This window comes from Seriola lalandi, unplaced genomic scaffold (genome assembly GCF_002814215.2).
Source record: "Seriola lalandi dorsalis isolate HSWRI2012SDOR001 ecotype SW California unplaced genomic scaffold, Sedor1 jcf7180002054864, whole genome shotgun sequence".
Taxonomy (NCBI): domain Eukaryota; kingdom Metazoa; phylum Chordata; class Actinopteri; order Carangiformes; family Carangidae; genus Seriola; species Seriola lalandi.
Window position 1 is genome coordinate 402880 of NW_019525417.1, and position 19580 is coordinate 422459.

Here is a 19580-nt window from a genome sequence, read left to right on the forward strand (position 1 = left end):
CCACCCTCCCTTTGACAGCTGCGTCCTTACAGGACTTGAGCTGTGCATGACATTGATGATTAAATTTAGGATACTACACACACTGACGGAAGTGTTACAACATAGTCATGCAGTTGAATGCACAGGTCTATCAGAGTCAGTTATACAGTCATACTATAATATAAATACACAGATATCCAACATTAAAAATCAGAATATATAAAATAAGACTTATTAATAGGACTATACAGGACACTCCTTAAATGACACAGTGTTAAAGTCTGCATATTCACAGTTGAGTGTTGCTGTTCAGAGTTTAGGTCCATGCAGGAATAAAGCAGGAAGAGACCAGTGTACCAGGAACAGTCCAACTTGCAGAACTTGTTTTACTGCAGTGTCTTCATAAAGTATTCACCCCCACTTTAAAATATGTTTTACAAGTTAGCATCACTCAGTATTAATTAGGCTTTTGTGACACAATTAAACTAAACAGACATTTTAATGTCATGATAAAAACAAATCAAAGTAATTGTTGCAAATTGACTGTATATCTGTGCACTCCTGTCTGTGACACACCTCAACCAAGCTGTTTTTCTGTCATCAACAGAGATCAGCTGTATGTAATCAAGGTGTGTTAAGGGATGATGATGATAGACTCACAAATCTCAGACAAGTTTAGAAAGAAGTGCTGTACTAATCGCATGGAGGATGTAGGAGAAGGCACTGAATATCCCTCAGAGTACTGGAGATTATGGCAAATCTCTTTAGAGAGATGGACATTAGTGATGGAAACCAACAAGAGGCCTGTGACACAAAGTTAAAGGTTTCCATGGATCTGATGAAAGAAGAGGACAGAAGTGAAGGAGTCATTTTTCCTTTAATCAGTGTCTGAAACATAAAACATAAAAAAAAGGTACAGGTTGGTGTGGGCTGGGGTGGTAGTGAATACATTTTAGTATTTATTAGGTATCATTGTAACTTTTGTAGGCCAGGTTAATCACAAACACACATACACACACACTCACACACACACACACACATACACACACACACACACACACACACATACACACACACGCACTAACCTGACAGCACTGTGACCCTCTGGAGATAATATAAGCGTCATGTGACCTGTCTGTGAGGACTTGAGGCTATTTCAGTGGCAGTAATGATACCCTTAAAAGCAGCCTATGATAATGATGACACTAATTGTCGAGCACAAAGCCTGCGACTGCACATCTGTGAATTAATGAGACAGTCTCACACACAAACACATAGAAAATATATATCAGAAAGAAAGACATCAGGGAACCAGTGGGGTCTACACTAGAAAGAGGGAATGAAGGGAGAGGGGACAAAGCTCAGAACAGTTCAAACAACACAGACTGAGCATCTGAGCATGATAGAGAGGAAGAAACACTTGAAGGTCAGATGGCTCTCGACTGACCTTCAATACATTCCTCCCAAAAGGGCAAAGTGATTCCCTACCCCCCCTTACCCACCCCAGCCCCTCCAATCCTACACTCCCCAAGTACACCTCACACCCAACCCTCAGGCATCATACCCACACAGTCACTGTGTAACACTAGTCAGACCTGTCTCCCCATGCTTTATCACAGGACCTAACACGAGATAACACAATTTAAAACTTAAGGTCAACCGAATTCTTCCACCAAATGTATCTGTCAGGGGGAACTGCAGCCTGTATGACAGTAACAGTAATGAACCAAAGACGTCATTTCTTATCCATCACTGGGCTGCTGCACAGGCAAGAGGAAATCAAACATCAAACCGTTTTATGAATCAATCTAACTCCCAGAGGAATAATAAAGAAATGAACTAGGCCTAACGAAAATACTGAAAACACGTCCCTCTGGCTCCTGTGTATAATGCTGAAAAAATGAACCCCTGACTTAATACGTGCTGTTGTACTCAAGCATTCCCTTTATGTTATTGCTACACTGTCTGGTGTTTGCAAACCACTGCACAGGAATCAGCAACTTTTACGGAATAAGACAAGTAGGAAGTATATGACACACTGTTATGTCAACATCATATTAGTGCCACAATGGTGTTATCATGACTGGGCTTGTCTTTGTGTCTTCAAAATGGCTGACTAACAACAGAAAAATACTTAGCACTGCCTCCCCAACAAGAACATACAGAACATTAAAATTCCACTCACAATACTTTGTTTATCTTCTTCCGAGAACTTTTATGCTTTTTTCCCCTTCATGGACATGGAGCATCAAACAACAGCTGACAGGTCATGCACTGTTTGGGCCACAGCTAATCATGGCTGACATCCCGTATTTACAGCAGGGAAGCCAAGTAGTTTTTATGATTAGCTTCCCCTAAATACTGCAGGGGGGACCATGTGATCGAAGTGGGGGAAAGGTACTTACCATGTAATCTAAACATAATAATGTTGACCTTTACAAGTCACACACCAAGTAAGATGGCTGTGTCCCAAATAACTACTCCACTGCTGCTATTTATAGCGGCCTCACAAAGCCTGAACGGCACAAATACAAAAACAATAGCTCTAAGGTCCACGGTAAAAAAAAATCTTGCTCATGAATATTCCTGCGTTTCTAAGGTTTAATTTACAAGTGTATGAACAAATGCAGTCTGATGAATTTTCCATTGTTCCATTGCAAGGCTGCACTGCCTGCTCATGAGTCAATGTGAAGTAAAACTGTGGCCACTATTTACAGGAAGCATTTTACTCAACCTTCATAAACACACACACACACACACACACACACACACACACACAGCCTTTCTCAAGAAAAGTGTCACAACTCATCCATGTCATACAACCATCCATTACCCCACTGCTGCTTACATAAAGCTCCCTGGCCTCACACTGACAGGAAGCAGGCAAGCTACGTGCTACAGCCACATTTATAGGACATGATGTTGATCTGTAGCAGTGACACAGAGTCAAATATATCCCTTTATAGCGCATGAGAGGCCTCTTTACTGTTGCATCAATGAAAAATACTCCCCCAGGTTGATCTGTACGTCATTATCGAGGCTCCATTTTATTGACAAGACAGTCAGTGTCAGACTTTGTTTTAATCCCTGAAAGGAAACAGCAAAAGACAGACAATATTAAGACAACACAGTTAATATTGAGTGTTCTAGTTTCACAGTCTGTCCACAGTTGGTTTGTCTGTCTGTGTGTGTGGTCTGCACAAGTGCATAGTTACAAATGATACCTCAAACAGGCAACCCAGCATTCAAATACACAAAATATTATCTCTACAAATACTTGATGACACTTGATGTCTGCAGCCAGGCTCTAAAAATTACATACATACATAAAACAATTGCAAACAGATGGACCTGCAGTGAGCAGAGCTGTTGATTTCCACCTCAGGCAGGCAGCACGGGCGATATCATGTCTTGATATGTCCTATAAATGTTCACTTTTGATGTTGCTGTTGTTCCTATGTTGTCCCTTTATTTCAGAGAACATGCCCTCCACATCCAGTTTCTCAAGAGTCCCAAGCAGCTCTCTAAATGATCTCTTTTTCCTCCTCTCCTCTTCTGAGCTGCTTTTCTCCACCGTTGGCTGTTGTGTTTGGATTTTCCACCGATGGTCGTGTGTGTCTCACTGACTCTGACAGACGGTGGACCCGCTCTTGGCCCCAGCAGCAGCCTTCTTACGCCTCTTGTTGAGCAGGGGGTTGCTCGAAGTGTCGAGATCCTTGATCTTCACCTGGTCGTAGTCCACACGCATAGTTGCTAAAGCGCTGGTCAACTCTTCCTGTGAGAGAAAAGGCAGAGGATCAGATGTGGCAAAGTGTGTTAGTTCAGTGAAGACTACTCCTATAAGTACTCATTTGTTGAATCCTATTCTTACCCATAAGAGTTTCTAAATGATTGACATTGCTACTTTTACCCCCTTTTCTACATCCAAGAAATGTATCAGCAGCAGCTCATTTTGGGACATATGCTTATTTGCTTTCTTAACAAGAATTAGATGAGAAGATCGTTAGCACTCTCATGTATAGACGAGTGGTATGTAGCTACAGCCAACAGCCGACTAGCAGAGCTTAGCAGAAAGCCTAGAAACAGCTTGGATCTGTAAAAGGTAACAAGATTCACCTGCCATCATCTGTAAAGCTCAATAATTAAGATCTTATGTATCATTTTTGCCAGGTAACCAGCAGAGACTCCAGGAAGTTACTGCTCCTGGACAAGAAATAGTCCAGCACATAACTGTTTTTACACTTTGGTTTTTGTAGGGATTAAAAAAAACAAGATGAGATATATAATGTGTTAATTAGTCAGCTGAAGATGTGTGGGTAAGTAGATTTTGTTACCTTTGGACAGAACCAGGCTAGTTATTTCTAGTCTTTATGCTAAGCTAACCAACTCCTGTTTTAGCCTTGTATTTAATATACAACCTCTCAACTCTTGGTAAGAAAGCGTGTTTCCCAAAATGTATCTAAACCATTTGAAGTGCAAAGAAAAATAAACAATGGTGACCAGGGCAGAGAAAAACCTGTCTGGGAACAAGTTTTATGAACTCAGAGAAAAAGGTCAGGTCATCACAGGCCTGGGCCTAAAGCCAAAACAGGCTTCAGACCATGAGAACTCCACTGAAATGCCAGAAGACAGGTCTGCAGCTGCTACAGCCCTGAAAACGTGAACTTTCAATCCCCCCGTCCCTTAGTGTTCATGACTGGAGGTCATTTGTCAGTCATGATGTATGTAGAAAGAATGTAACATCTTGTTTTTTGTGCTTTTTGAGAAGTGATTGTTCAGGAGTGCAATCTGTTAAAATTTACGCAACATTGCATTGTCCATTGCAGAAGTGAACTGTGGTGTATTATGTGCATATCATTTTCAACGAGAAGGTTCTTTTCATACATTATCACTGCAGACTCGCTCATTCAGCTGTTGTGAGGGAACGTGCTACTCATGATTTGTGCTCTCATTTACCACCACTAAAAAAATATATGATTGCCCAACTGAGACATTTTGAGGAGGTAACCCCACAGTGACTTGACGTGAGCAAACAGCTTCTTGCTCTTTAAGCACATTTCTTTGTGTAAATTAGCGAAAGAGTCGAGAAGAGGCAGCTGAGCTCCTTTGTGCTCAAGTGTGTGTATATGAAATGTTAAAATGTGTGTGTGTGTGTGTGTTTTTTAAAAGTTAAACTGAAAGAACAGATGAGACAGGCTTCCCCCTGGTGGCCATCAGGGAATCATCATGATGGTGATACACAAAAAAGTTTTTAATTAGTTTCATTCACTCAATGATATGAAGTTTTTATATTGATAATTTTCCTCAGCTGACTTCCATGTGGTAATTATTGTAATTATAAAATCTCTAGTCATTAAAGTACGACTTGGACTGAAAAAAAGACAGTTGTGTATGTCATCTGTGGCTCTGTAAATGCCACCATGACATAAATGACACCATAGTGATGTCATCAAGGTCAATGGATATATTTAAACAGAAAGCATTATAAACTATGAGAGTGGAACTTAAAAGATAGCGTCTAAAGAACAACGCTGTGTTGCATTATGGGAACTGTATTTTTGTAGCGTGCCCCATACTGGAGACTAAATGTCAGGGTTATTTGCCCCTCTGCTGCTTCGATTTTCATTGCTCAGTTTCTTTGATCTGTCTCTCGCGAGGCCTTAAACATAAAGGAAAATGCAAATTACGTGCTAAGTTACTGGAGTACTGCTGTACCACCAGCCAAACTAAAGCACAACCTAAAGCCCAACAGCAACAGGTTGTAATGCCAACATGCGGCCAGAGGGGGTCAGTGTTATTCTGCTGCTGACCTTCAAATCCTCCCACATCTCTCTGTCTTCAGTCAGGACCCGGGTTGTGTGGAGCGGAGTGGAGGGAACCACCATGGACTGCTGCAGAGTGCAAACACACATGCAGATGAAGATATGAGCAAACATGCACAGACAAACAGGAAGTAGGAAGTACGTAACGTTTATCTGTACTTGACACACAGATACACAGATACTTACATTGATCCAGGGGTGATTCATAAACTGAGTGATGGTCATTCTCTCATTAGGGTCTGTCTTCAGGAGCTGGTGGATCAGATCTTTTGCTAGAAGAGTAAAGGGAATGCAAAGATCATTAGATTATTAGTAGCACGACACACACACATGCTCCTGGTCTCAGGGACAGGATGGCCTACTTACACAGCAAGAGCGAGAGTGAGGAGTGAGATCGAGTGAAAAAATAGAATTATGACTGTGTGTGCACTGTTGTTGTCACTGGTTAGGAGGAGGACACCAGGTGGCTGTTGTCTCTGAGTTATCTTTAAGATGTGTGTAAGAGGAGTGTGGGCACGCTCATTTGTTATAGTCTGTGAAAGGGTAAAACTTGTTGAGTTGATGAGTCCATAGGAGACCATAGTTCACCTAAACAGACTGAGTACAGTCTCTGTGTTTACAGACTCAGGTAAGAACAAAAGCTTGAAGGTTGCAGCACCAAGATGTAAACTGAGGCTATTTAAAAGCACACTGCAGTCTTCCCCCACATGATGCCATAGTTTTTACCAGCTGCAGCTGATCACGCACTGAGGTTTTCTATATGAGAACGTCTTGACTAGGCCACCCAGTAAACCTGAGGAGTTTTAGAGCAGTACTCATATATTTACTCACTCACTCTGTCCACAATGAAAAATGTCAAGCGGAAAATGTCACCATCCTTCTCTTGCTGTGCATTGTCACCATCATGTGGTAAAGAGCTGGACAGATAGACTGACAGCCTACAGTACTTTGACTGTCAGCTTGGTTACTTTACTTCCTCTCAGCAGGAAACTTTTTGTATTTTAAACTCTGACTCAGATACTGGAATTTGTGTTGAATGAGGCTGATCACAAAATGTTTTGTCATTGATATAGCTTTACGTTTGTGTTGTTAGACTGCTGCATGGCTGAGAAGAAATTAATGATTTGATAGCTATGGGATTTTAAACCTTTCATAAATGTGTAGGTAAATTTCAATTTATAAATTTGTCAACTCTGCAGAATATTCTTTAAATCCTACATTTTCAGAGCTTTGAAATTGATAGAAAAAATTAAAATGTCTAAATATTACTATGGACAATCTGTAAGAGACAGGTGTGTGTGTGTGTGTGTGTGTTTCTTGGGGGATTCACCTTCCTGGGACACCTCAGCCCACTCTGGGTTGGGGAACTCGTACTGGCCCATCCTGATCCTCCTCTTCATCCCCGGTGAAATGGCCTGGCCCGTGTTGGAGTAAAATGGAGGAAAGCCACACAAGCTACAGGGACAAAAATGGTGGGTCAGACAGAGCAACTTTAAAATCTTATATAAGTCGTGACATTAATGTGTTCCCATCCAGCTACACACAGTACTCACAGGATGTACATGATGACGCCCAGAGACCACATGTCACATGACTTGTCATATTTCTCCGGACCCAAAACCTCAGGAGCTTATCAATGGTGATACACACACACACACACACACACACACACACACACACACAGAAACAATATACAAATGGAGATTAGGTTTATACAGAACAGGCAAAAATGACTCAGCATCTACATTTCCCTGTTAAAATAATCTGTCAAGTCCTTAAACTTGAGAGCTAGACGTTAGTATATAACACTTTTCTACAAACTGTCCATCTGCCAGGAGGCTGTATAATCACTGGAAAATAACATAAAGCATCATACCCACATAGTACGGTGTATAACAGGGGGTCTGTAGCGGGTTGTGTAGCGTGGTCTCCTTAGCAAAACCAAAGTCTGTCAGCTTGAGGACCCCGTTTCTCTCTTTAGTGGTGTACAGCAGGTTCTCTGGCTGGAGAGGGAGACAGAAGAAGAAGAAAAGAAATATGTCAAAACTTCCTTTAATTACCCAGAAATGATCATATTCCTTGTGATCTTGATCTCTGTGCACCTTGATGTCTCTGTGTGCGATGTTAATGTTGTGGAGAAACTCGATGGCCGTGCCAATGTCCCTCATAATCTCAGATGCCTCTGGGAGGAAAAGAGGAAAACACAATCTCTCAAACCAGAAGCATTTCCAGTGTCACACAACAACAGCAACTGTCAAGGTGCATGGATCATTCTTTCTCTGACATGTTGATGTGATGTGAACAAAATCCATCCCTCCATCGGTCCTCACCTTTCTCAGTGAAGGCCTGGTCTCCTCTGACTTGGATTCGGCTGAACAGCTCTCCTCCCTCCATGCTGGAAACACACACACACAAACACGATTTGCAAACTGCACAAATGACACTCCATACTCCACCTGTTTGTGACATTATGGAGCGTTTTCTACATTTGAATTTAAGTAATTTGTAGTAATTTCAGTCAATGCAGTGATGACACTCAGAAAAAACGCCGTGTTTAGTAATAAATCAGGATCTTTTGACAATGACGGATTATTCTTCATACAGAACTGCTAATAACAACAGGTTTGACAAACCAAAATATAGATACAGTTTTCCACATTAATCTACACCACATTTTACATTTACTCATTTGGCTGATGCTTTTATCCAAAGCAACTTACAAGTGAGGGACGACAGCAAAGCCTCAGTGCAGTAGGAGACCCTGAAGTACTAACTACTAAATCTATTCAATCAAGTGAGGTCCAGGCAATTTTACACTGTGAGCTAAATCTGTTGAGATGTTTTGCAGCTCAAAATATACAGAGCTCTTTCACCTAAAGCTTTCGATCTTTCTCTTGCAAAGAGAAATGGTAAATGAAACTGAAACTCTAAAAATACCTAGTGAAAGTCCTGAATCGAATAGGGGAGAGGGCAAAGGTACTAAAATCGTCTTAGTGAAAAGAACCAACAGGATTTATGTGAAATGATACAGTAGTTCAATATTTTTTTGACTAATGCAAAAGTCTATCAGTAATATGGCTACTATTATTTCTCCTCTGTAGTCTCATTCGTTTATGTTTGTTTGTAACACAATAATTAGCCCAACAATAATTTACTGTATGTGTCATACGCAAGTAGAGTGGAGACCTCAACTAAGTACTGAGTCAAGGGTCTGAATACCAATGACCATGGGATATTTTAGTTTCTCTTTTTTAACAAATTTGCAAACGTTTTGTTCTCTTTGTCATTATGTGGTACTGAGTGTACACGATTTGAGAAAAAAATAATTTAAATAATTTTAGGATGAGGCTGCAACATAACAAAATCAGAAAAAAGCAAAGGTGTCTGAATACTTTCTGAACGCACTGTACATATGTAATGATACAATTGTATAAATATATATATATATATTTATATATATATAAATGCATCTATTCTGATCACATTTCACAACTGAGACCTATGACCTAATTCTTTAAAAGCTCAGACACTCTCAGCATCAAACAGTTTCAAAATCTGGTGTCTGTTTCCCACTCTCTATTTTCAAAAGCACCCATCAAACAGCAGCCTCTGATGCCTGAAACTCCCCGTCCTGTTCCTCAGAAACATCTTGTTGTGCTCACTGTGACATGGACGTGCTTCAATGTGCATTAAGTAAGAACAAAGTTTTGTGGGCCATGAGTCCACAGATGAACAGATAGCTGACACAGAAAGGCGAACCACAGTGAATATCTGCACTGCCGTCCGACTCTGACCCTCACTCATACAGAAAGCACCCACACACACACACACACACACACACACACACACACACACACACACACACACACACACACGGTCACTATACAGAGCAACACAAACAGTTGCTGTGTCAATAGATGTGATGATGAGAACCAGTTAGTCATTTTTTAAAATCCCCATGACCAGAGAAAAGTGTCACCCTCTGGTTTCTCTCTTTTCCTCTGAATGAATGAGTTAAACAGTTTTTTCCCCTTTTACACTTGGAGAAGCTCGCAAAAAAAACTCCAGTGTCTTATCACTCTCTCTGGAGTCATACGGGTATTATTATGAACAGCCTGTCGTGACATGTGAAGCCCAGATGGAGCTCTGTCTCTCTATCTCACCATCAGTGTCGACGTCTTCGCTTTGTCAGGTCAGGTCTCATGACCGACCTTTAGCGTGGACGAATGTTCTGCCCTCAGCGGAACAGAGCTTGTGTTTTGTCACTCTAGACACACATGAAAATCTATTTAGTATGAAGATACATGAACATGTTCGCATATATCAGAAAAATGTATTTTTAGGATACTTGTAATATGAGCTTTATTTTGTTGAGAGTAAGATATGTGGCTCACATAAACCTATCGATTTAAAGCTACAATTGAACTTACAGAAATGTGCAATTGTCTGTGTGATTCAAGCATCATAAAAAGTGTGTTGTGGAAGTGACGATATTTTATTTATTTATTGTGTGTGTTTTAAGAATCATTTACTACACAGCTTACATGTCGTTATTTTTCCACAAAGAAAATGAAACATTTCCATCGGAAATGTGTGGAAACTGTGGAGTTTAACAACAGAAACACGGTATATCAGTTTATAACAGCTTGTTGGATAAATTCACATCATCCTTTTTAAGATCTGTGCTCCTTCTCAGAGATGTGACGTATGGAAATTTGTAGTCAGTGTGCGCTGCATTGTAAGTTTTGCGTCTGATACTAAAATAGCGGAACTCATCACTGTCCAGTGGAAACCATTTGTCTGCTTAATGTCAACTTTTCAAGTAAGAAGAACAGACCTGTTTTAAGATTGATATAAATAATTTAAAATGATTTTGTTATACATAGGTGAAATTAATCCTTCATTTTATCTGAAAATGTGCTGTCTCAAGGAAAGTATTCAGCAAGCATAAACTGATAGATAGAGTGATGTAATGTCAATCCTACCACTCCATGACGATGAGCAGGCATTTTTTCCCATGATGCATGTTTTCGTACAAGTTGAGGATGCGAACGATGTACGGTCCTCCTGATACTCGCCAGTGAAGCTCCACTTCTCGTCTCGCCTTGGGGCTGTCGTACAGAATCTGAGCGACACAGACAGACAGAACGACCATGTGATAAACAGAAAACTAACTTTTCATCAATCTGGATTTATATTGCTCAATTCTGCTCCAATATTATAGTTTATTCACTTTTGATGGAATTGCATTGTGTTTATATTGTCATGTTATAGTTCTACAAATGGGAGGACTTCATGCATTTCTTTGTTTTTCATCATTGCAAATTAAATGCATTTGGGTTTTGGATTGCAGGTTTGAATATCATGATGGGTGGTTTCTTTTAATATTTTCATATATTTTATAGAATAACAATGAATGGATCAATTGAGAAAATAATCTGTAGATGAATCAATAATGAAAATGATTGTTAGTTTCCCTAATGTGAATATCAGATGGCAACATATTTATTAAGACTATAATAATAATTTCAACCATATCACCAAGACCTACATCATCTGAAATCCCTGACATCTACAACATCATGTCAGATTATTATTATTATATTATACTCAATTGGTCAACGACAAATAAATTATTTTTTCATACCCTTTTTTGTTACCCATATCATCTATGTACTCTTATATGGTTAAATAATAATTATATTTTTTGTTTTTGCTGACAGCTTAGGTTCATACCTCATAAACACCAGAGAATATCTCAAACCTACATGTCCTCTGACACTGCAGGGACAGAAACTCACCATGTTCAATCAACAAGGAGCACGCTCTACCAAAAGAGCTAAAGCTTGAGACAGAAGTGAATGTTCATAAACAGGCAAAAAAGCAATATCAATAAGCAGCAAGTGATGTTCATGTGATCAATTAAAATCAATCAACGTCATTAACCTGAACACTAATTATCTTTGTGAAATAAGTTTAAAGTCACCTGTCGCTGGGATCGAATCCAGAAGCTCCTGGCAGTAGAACAGCAGCGCTTAGCACTGAGCTAACATGGCTTCCACGGGTCAAGTTGTAAACTATCACTTACTTACAGTGTCAGTGAACTGAGGAATGATGATCAATAAAGGACAAAACATTGTGTTGTCAGGAGTATTTGTATCCAAGCCAGGAAAGGTGGCCTTACTTCGACCTGAACTCTCCTGTTTTTGAAATCAGCAGTGTTAAAAACATTTCAAATTTTAGGAAAGAGTAATGTACAGCTTTTTGCTGATTAGTCATTGCTTTGTTGAAGAGTAATCTGTAAATTTAAGAAAAATAACCATATGAGCAGTTAAAGTTTGGAAAGGTATAAAGATGAAAAGCTTCCGTCCTCATCAAGGGCAGTGAATAGGAAGTAGACGGTGCAGTGGCGAACATATAAGTACAAACACCTACACTGGTGTGACAGTCCAACTGAAGCTGGAAGTTCCTTCCAATCACACAGCTCCAGTTATCACAACCCTGTACTGATAACAAAATCGCCTTCAGCAGGGACTGAACTTTTTGGTTGGTTTGCTCATGTGAACGATGGGCTTGAACTGTGAACCCTCTGTCTAACTGTAACATAGAAACCCCGACCAGGGAACAGCACTAACCACCGAGCTGCACAGCAATCTAACTTGCACACAGCACAAGTTCTCATCTGCTTGATGATAAAAGTAAACAAGTACAAGAGTAAAGATTTTGGCCAAGTTCTTTACACCTCTTCAGTTGTGGATCACATGACACATTTGGCTTAAATTGCTCTAGAACCATAAAATATATCACAACACAGAGTAGAACTGTACTGCTCCAATAAAGTAAGTCGAGGACACACATATAGTTAGCCTGGTCACACGACAGGATGTCTGTCTTGACATAAGCACACACACACACACACACACACACACACACACACACACACACACACACACACACACACACACACAGAGCAGGTGGTGGACCTTGACATAGCACACATCTTCAGTCAGGGTGTATTTTTGGATGTGACAGTGATGGAGTGATCTCCTTCTGTCCCTCTGTTCACAAGACCAGTGTGGCAACAGGCCGCGCCTGGAGTACACAACACACTGAGGGACCGACTGACTCATTTAAATATGACAGACACACAAACATTAAATCTGTGTTGTATGGCCGGTGACTTTGAAATGATCAAAATGTGAAGACAATATTTATAAAATTTCAGATTCAATTGTGTGGGCGAAAATGAAATACTTTTCGCATTTCCTGGAAACTCCAAATGTCAGAGACGAACCCTCATAACTGTAACGTTGCGTTGTAGCTCACTAATGTTAAAGAGGAAGTGAGGAGTTCAGAGCACAACGGGGTGTTGAAAGTAGAAGTTGAGGGTTTCCGGTGACTTACATGTCTGATCTGCTGCTATATGCGTCCTGCTTTATTCAACCTCGCCCACTGAACTTGACATTAAACTAAGCAGTGGACAGGTTGGTTTCTGCTATGTCATTTATAGCTTTATGAGTTTAATCAGAGCAGACAGTGTGTGAGCTGGTTTCCTTAATTTCCTGCTGTGACAAAGAATTGGCTATAATAAAAGAGGTCTGTGTGTATAAACACACATATAAAACACTAAGGGGGGAGACAGAGAGATGTTGGAGACAATGCTACAGACATAGTTAATCTTCTGATGGACTCTGGATTCTTCTGTGAGGCAACATAATGGAGAGTGAACACACACTTGTTCCTGATTCTGCTCTAAACCAATCAGCAACCTATCCACACTTCTCTGAACCAATCAGATCTCTGTCCAAAGAGACTGTAATACACTCTGAGACACACACACTTTCATCTGATAATGTCCATAGTGTGCGAGTGTGAGTTTAACAGCACACTACCTCTGGAAACACACACACACACACACACACACACTGCTCCAACATGTTTACACGCTATTGAATATCAAGGGTTGTCAGAGTGCTGTCTTTATATCTTGATGAAAATGCGTCTTATCTTTACAACAACTGCCAATAAAGTGCTGCTCGTAGTCTACAGCAATATACAGTTAATCAATAATCAAAATGTATAGCAAATTTAATTATAACACTAATGTATCGTTGATGCTTTTTTGAAACGTTGTTTTAAACTAGAGTCTACAGCCATGCTAGCCGCTCTGTGACACTTTCCTTTGGCACAGTGGTGCTTTGCACTAAATGCTAATGTCAGCATGCTAACATGCTCACTATGACAATACTAACATGCTGGTGTTTTGCCGGTAATGTACCATTAGCTTCTTAGTTTAGCTTGTCAGCATGCTGGCACCTGCTTATTAGCACTAAAAGTAGGTAAAGCTAAGGCTGATGGTTATGTCATTTGTTTTCAAATTTTAACCTGATGAAAAGTTAAGGGATCGCCATGGTAACAATTCATCCTGAGGTGGACATTAATTCTAAACAAACTATGACAGCAATCCACCCCAAAGCTGAGATATTTCATTAAAAAACACAAATGCCAATCTCATGGTGGTGCTAAAACAAAAACTGAGGTTATCGATAAAGTCAGTAGGATTGATCTTCTGGGCCCCATAATTGTCTGTATAAAATTTATCACAATACATCCAATAGTTGTTGAGACATTTCATTCCGGACCAAAGCAGTGAAGAGACCAAGCAACGTTGCCATCCCTTGAGCCATGCTGATAGCAAAGGTAAATATGATAAGAAACAAGGATGTATTTCTAATAATTACTTAGTGTACCTTTGCTCAGTGTCATAAAACGATTTAAAAACTTTAAATTTTTTAAAACCAAATGTCAGAAACCCAACCATCAAACCCAACTTTCAAGTCAAGTAAGAAAAACACCCAAAACATTTTTGTATGCAGATTTTCCATGACATCAACACACTGTAGTGCACTTAACACCAAACCCTGTGAGTAAAATCCCCACTGAATGTCCCCGCAGGACAATAAAAACATAATGTTCCCCTGTGCTGAATAAGATGAATAGAGAGCAGGAGTCATCTCCACCGACACAACTTTCAGCTCGTTTGAATACTACAAAGATCCTCAACCACAAAGGTTAATAAGGTTAAAAGCCCAAATCTGATGCATTCATTTGAGATGACCTCTCAGAGCTTCAGACTGCTGCACGATAATGAGCTTGAATTGCTCAACAGCTGAAGCCTGAGAGTCAGTGTCGGCTTGGAAACACAGATAGAGTATGAAGCCAAAACCTCTGAGACTGATTAACTTTTTTTAACAGCTCCAGCTGCCTGAAGTGAACCTGCATGAGCTCTGAGTGTAGTTTTTTTTTTAGAATAAAAATCTGTCTGACTAAACAACTGAGAATTTATAATGACACTTTGGTGTCTGTGGGTCCCAGATGAAACGCAGATGTGTTACTGGCATGCCAGTGGGTTTACCACAAAGGTGAATATACACAAACTCACTGAAAGGAAGATTTTGGCTATGAATGGAAGCCTGTACACAGACCTGTAGCTCGTACAGTTTTCCATGCGCTAAGCTGGAAGGCACTTCAGACGCTAAAATGGAACAATCACCAGCCAAATTTGTGCATCTAATGGTATTAACAGTTAATGGCGGTGCTCAAGTTGACTGCCAAGCACCACCGGGCTCTCTCTCAGGGCCCCCTCTGCTCCCTGGAGACAGACAAATCCAAGTTAAAAGAATCCTGATGACTATAACCGAATTAGATTAAACGGATGGCTCACACCCAGCTCTGCTGTAAAGTGGATTAAGCCTTCACCCATTTATTATGTTTGGTGCTCAGAGCAACACTTAATTAAAAAGCCAGTGAGCTGGTCAACTTTCCTCCTCCCCATGCACATCAAACAACTCGTGATTATTTCCTTTTGCTTTATATTTGCCTTGAGATTAAAAAAATACAGAGAAAGTTGCAAATTAGCTTAAATGGCAATAAAGTAGAACAAATAAATCAGATACACTCAAAAAGCTGTCACTTGGTCCAGTGCAATTCCATTTACAAGCAAACTAAAAGAGACGCCAGTAAAAGCAACAACAGAGAAGGCTGATTGTGATTTCATGAGTGTTTCTCTTGGCATCTAAAACCTTTTAACAGGTTCTTCAGAGAGCAGAGGAGGTTCAGAGGCTGAGTGCAGCAGGTTTGTGGTGTTTTCTCTAAGCTGACCTTCTGTTAGCTTTCCTTAGTGGAAGCTGAAGTTTATTAGGTACCAGGCGACGCTGCTATGGATGCCATAAGCACTCACATGAACACAAACAAAAACATTTTCACATTTTAAAAGTTGCTGACAACTTTTAAAATGTCGACAAAGTAGCCAACAAAAACTCTGATACAAGACACTCTTGTGCTGTGGTAGTGTGCCCAGCTCAGTGCTCTGACTCTACTGTTTTATTGGTTCTTCAGCTCATGTACAAAACAACAATTCTGATTCAAGTCAGGAAGTAGCCTGAAGATTTTCTGGCAACATACATTTTTATTGTTCTCCAGTCCCACATGATGCTATCAAGCATTTCTATCCCTGTTGGCCTTCCATCTCTTGTTAATGACTTCCTATTTCCTGCTGCAGTTTATCTCTTTTTCATCTTGTGTCTCACTTTCTATCCCTGAGTCTACAGTTCTGCTTGTGACACTGCTGCTGCCGGGTTTGGCAGCTCAGCTCCAGATGGATTACTGTAAGCCAGTAAATCTCTCTGAGTCCGTCGCCCAGTGATGACAGGTGACAGCCTGATGACCCCGTGTATGTATGTGGGCATATATGCCTGTGTAAAGGCGTGTCTGAGTTTCCACTGCTTCCAGAAGAAGCTGTCACCATCAAAATCTATGCGTCTTTATGAAGCAATGTAAAATGTCACAGCTCACGGCTCAGCAACCATGATACCCATAACTTGCTTGTGATCCAGTGTGAGAATGAACTCCCAACAAACACAGCTCAGATTCAGCATGTCCACATGTAGAGCATGTGAGCACAACATGTACTGTATATGCCAAAACCCATGTGAGCAGGAGGCACACATACATGCAAACACATGTATGTATGTACACCAGTCACCGTCCTTCAGAAATAAACACGCACAAACAGGCAGTTTGCATGGAGATCAGTGCACCATGACTGGAAAACTATTCAACATCACAAAGATGGGTTTTGTCAGTCACCTCTTAAACACTCCTGTGTTAGTCTGAGTCGTGTATGTCTGTGGAAACAAATCTGACCTCAATAAAGGTCAAAGGTCTTTTAAGTTGGCACAGTGTCAATCCAGTTTTCCAACAACAAATATACAGACCAGACCTGTTTTGATATCAAGATTAAAAAGATGGCATCTGCTCATATAACAAAAACCAAAATTATTTTCACACAGATATTAGTAGTAGTAGTCAGTTATTATATGAGTGAATAAATCAGTTTACTTATGAGGAGTGAAAACTGAGTGGAGAGGGTCTATCCTCTACTACCCTGTTTATAACATGAGTGTCAGGTGACTTCAGTACCTTCAGTGCGCACTTCTCCCCTGTCTTCTTACTGAAGCACTGGAGGACTTTGCCATTGATCCCTAAGCCCAGAACCTGACTGGAGATTTTGTAATCGTCCGTCACCGCGTTGCGTTTTATCTCCAGTTTTGGGTAAACGGGCATGGGGAAGTGAGCGGACTCAGTGTTCGCGTCCTTTCTGTCAGCAGCTGAGAGATCTGGCTGTTGCTGCTGATGTTGGGGCTCGTTAGTCGGGGAGTCCGGCTCTGCCTCCGCCATCGGCGCTTGCAGCGGTTGCTCCTTTCCGTTTCCATTTTGTAGCATGTTCACACCGGCTTGTTGTCACCAGCGGTTCTCAGAAGGGGCAGACGGGAGTGATTCACAAAAGTAATACGATGACTCCTGCTGCCCTCCGGTAACTGCGTAAAGCTGTGGTGCGTCCGGCTGTCCTGGGCACCGAAGCCCCTGTAAGAACTCCACACAGTAATTCCACTGTATCTTCAGTATAGCTTATAAAAACAAGTACATTCGTTTAAACTACACAATTTGTTGTCACTGAACTTTAATACCCGCCTATTCCTTTTTAAATTGCTCTGGCAACTTTAGCGGTCAAGGCTGTCTGCCCAGAGAAATCCAAACAATTCGGCACCTCTGAATAACAGCATTCAATTCCGGTCTTTCACAGGCGGCTGTAGTGAAGTTACTCTGTTGGTTCTGTTGATCTCAGTTTCCCGTCGGTCTGGAGTCCTTTAGATGTATTCACATGGCCAGTCACTGTCACTTTTTGTGTAAGCGCCACCCTCCTTCGGTTAAGTCATATTTCTCAACTGGCCCTATGTGGCCGCCTTAAAGGAGCAGGCCGTATATATAGTTCAGTATTCAGTACGTAGGAAGAGAGCCGCTTCTTCTTGGCTGTTGAGACTAGAGAGGGCAAGTAGAGTTAGAGCAAAGTTTATAGTCTTGAAAGGTTACAGTATTTTATTTTGAAAACCCGTGCAGCTGAATCTATTTTCAACACAGCAATTAATTGTAAATGAAAACATCAAATTAATATTGCATTGTGAAAAACGTTTAATTACAACTACAAACAAACTAAAGAGCTTTAAGTAGCTATTTTTTAGTAAAATAGTATGTGAAGAGAAAGCATCTGTTTGATTTGAATTAGGATTCAGAAACCACAACTGCAATTATCATCATTGTGGGTTCAAAATCACACACACAGTATGAAGCACAATGGCAAATTAAAAGGTCTGTGTATGTTTTGTTCAATAGTCCAGTGCACATATGAGGGCCACTCCACGTTTGATCCAGTGTCTCTGATTGCGATCTGAAGGCAGCTCCACTGACATCACGTAGTTGGTGGAATGTCCTGTAGTGGAGAGTGTCCCTGCAAGAGCACACAGAGGAGTTCAACGGCATAAAAAAGGTTAATTAAATTGTTTGTATCTTTCCATCTCTGCACTGACTCAAGTGTTTCCAAGCAGTGTAATATGCCAGCACAAGGCGTTGGCTACATGCTGTGAGTGGAAAATACAGAGCTGCACTTTCAGAGGCTTCATGAAACAGGATACTAACTGGAGTCTATTTTGGGTGAGTAATAAAACCGCTAAAAAGGAGATGCACACAAACACTAGCACGAGCACCCCAACATCTAGTCACACTGGCAAACAGAGTCCACAACCTGAGCAACAGTTTCACAGGCATTGGCTAATCCATTTCCTTGACTACATTTTTTCACAGATCTCTAAAAACAATCTGTTAGTTAAGCAACTGTAACTAAACTGTTGCAATATAGTTCAATCCCATCATGCTCATATACTGTGACTGTGTGTACTGACCAGCACGTGTCAGTGTCTTGTAGATGGGACAGACATAGACCCCAGAGGTCGGAGTTTTGCGGTTGGACATGGGGATCAGCCAGATGACGGGCATTTCCGTGTAGAGCTCCTTGGGCCTGGACTCTGTGAGCTGACCTGTCCCATTATCCCAGCGAGCCCCCTCCAGGAATAGACCCTGGATGTAGCAGCCTGCGTTTGGTTTCTCTGTTATTTCTGACACTGACTTCTCTATTACCTGAGAGAGGAAGTAGTACAAAAGAGATGGGGAAGAAACAGGTTCGTAGTTAATAGAAACCATTAAAAAAATAAATTTCAAAGAAATTCTAATAAGAACAAATTACTGTATACATTAACATTCAAACAGACATTATTCAATTCTGTTTGTGTTACACAAGTATACAGTGTTAAACTTGAGAGAAATATGAGTTCATATCTTTTCACTTCTGAGGTAGAAATAGTGGCAGTGACACATACTGACAGA

The 19580-nt window shown here is 40.7% G+C and overlaps 2 protein-coding genes across 2 annotated transcripts in view; both read right to left on the reverse strand.

Annotated features, from left to right (window-relative positions):
• Positions 1-2995: 2995 nt before the first annotated feature.
• On the reverse strand, positions 2996-18003 carry mapkapk3 (MAPK activated protein kinase 3). The gene is made up of 10 exons (XM_023427938.2): positions 17283-18003; positions 10787-10926; positions 8132-8196; positions 7904-7983; positions 7678-7804; positions 7355-7430; positions 7132-7256; positions 5988-6073; positions 5790-5870; positions 2996-3754 (listed from the first exon to the last, which is right to left on the reverse strand). The coding sequence occupies exons 1-10, from the start codon at positions 17583-17585 to the stop codon at positions 3599-3601; spliced, it is 1239 nt and encodes a 412-aa protein (XP_023283706.1). The 5' UTR covers positions 17586-18003; the 3' UTR covers positions 2996-3598.
• LOC111670946 (dynein axonemal heavy chain 1-like) overlaps positions 17575-19580 on the reverse strand; it is a 32669-nt gene continuing 30663 nt past the window's right edge. Inside the window, 2 exon segments of the mRNA XM_023427931.2 lie at positions 17575-18648; positions 19100-19334. Coding sequence (XP_023283699.1) covers positions 18527-18648; positions 19100-19334 — 357 coding nt within the window. The 3' untranslated portion in view covers positions 17575-18526.

Excerpts from the sequence above, each read along its gene's own strand:
- mapkapk3 (XM_023427938.2), bottom strand. The coding sequence starts at position 17,585 with ATGCTACAAAATGGAAACGGAAAGGAGCAACCGCTGCAAGCGCCGATG. Across the intron at positions 7,257-7,354 it reads GGCGTCATCATGTACATCCT|CTTGTGTGGCTTTCCTCCAT; the intron begins GTGAGTACTGTG and ends TTGTCCCTGTAG. Across the intron at positions 5,871-5,987 it reads TGAATCACCCCTGGATCAAT|CAGTCCATGGTGGTTCCCTC; the intron begins GTAAGTATCTGT and ends TGCACTCTGCAG.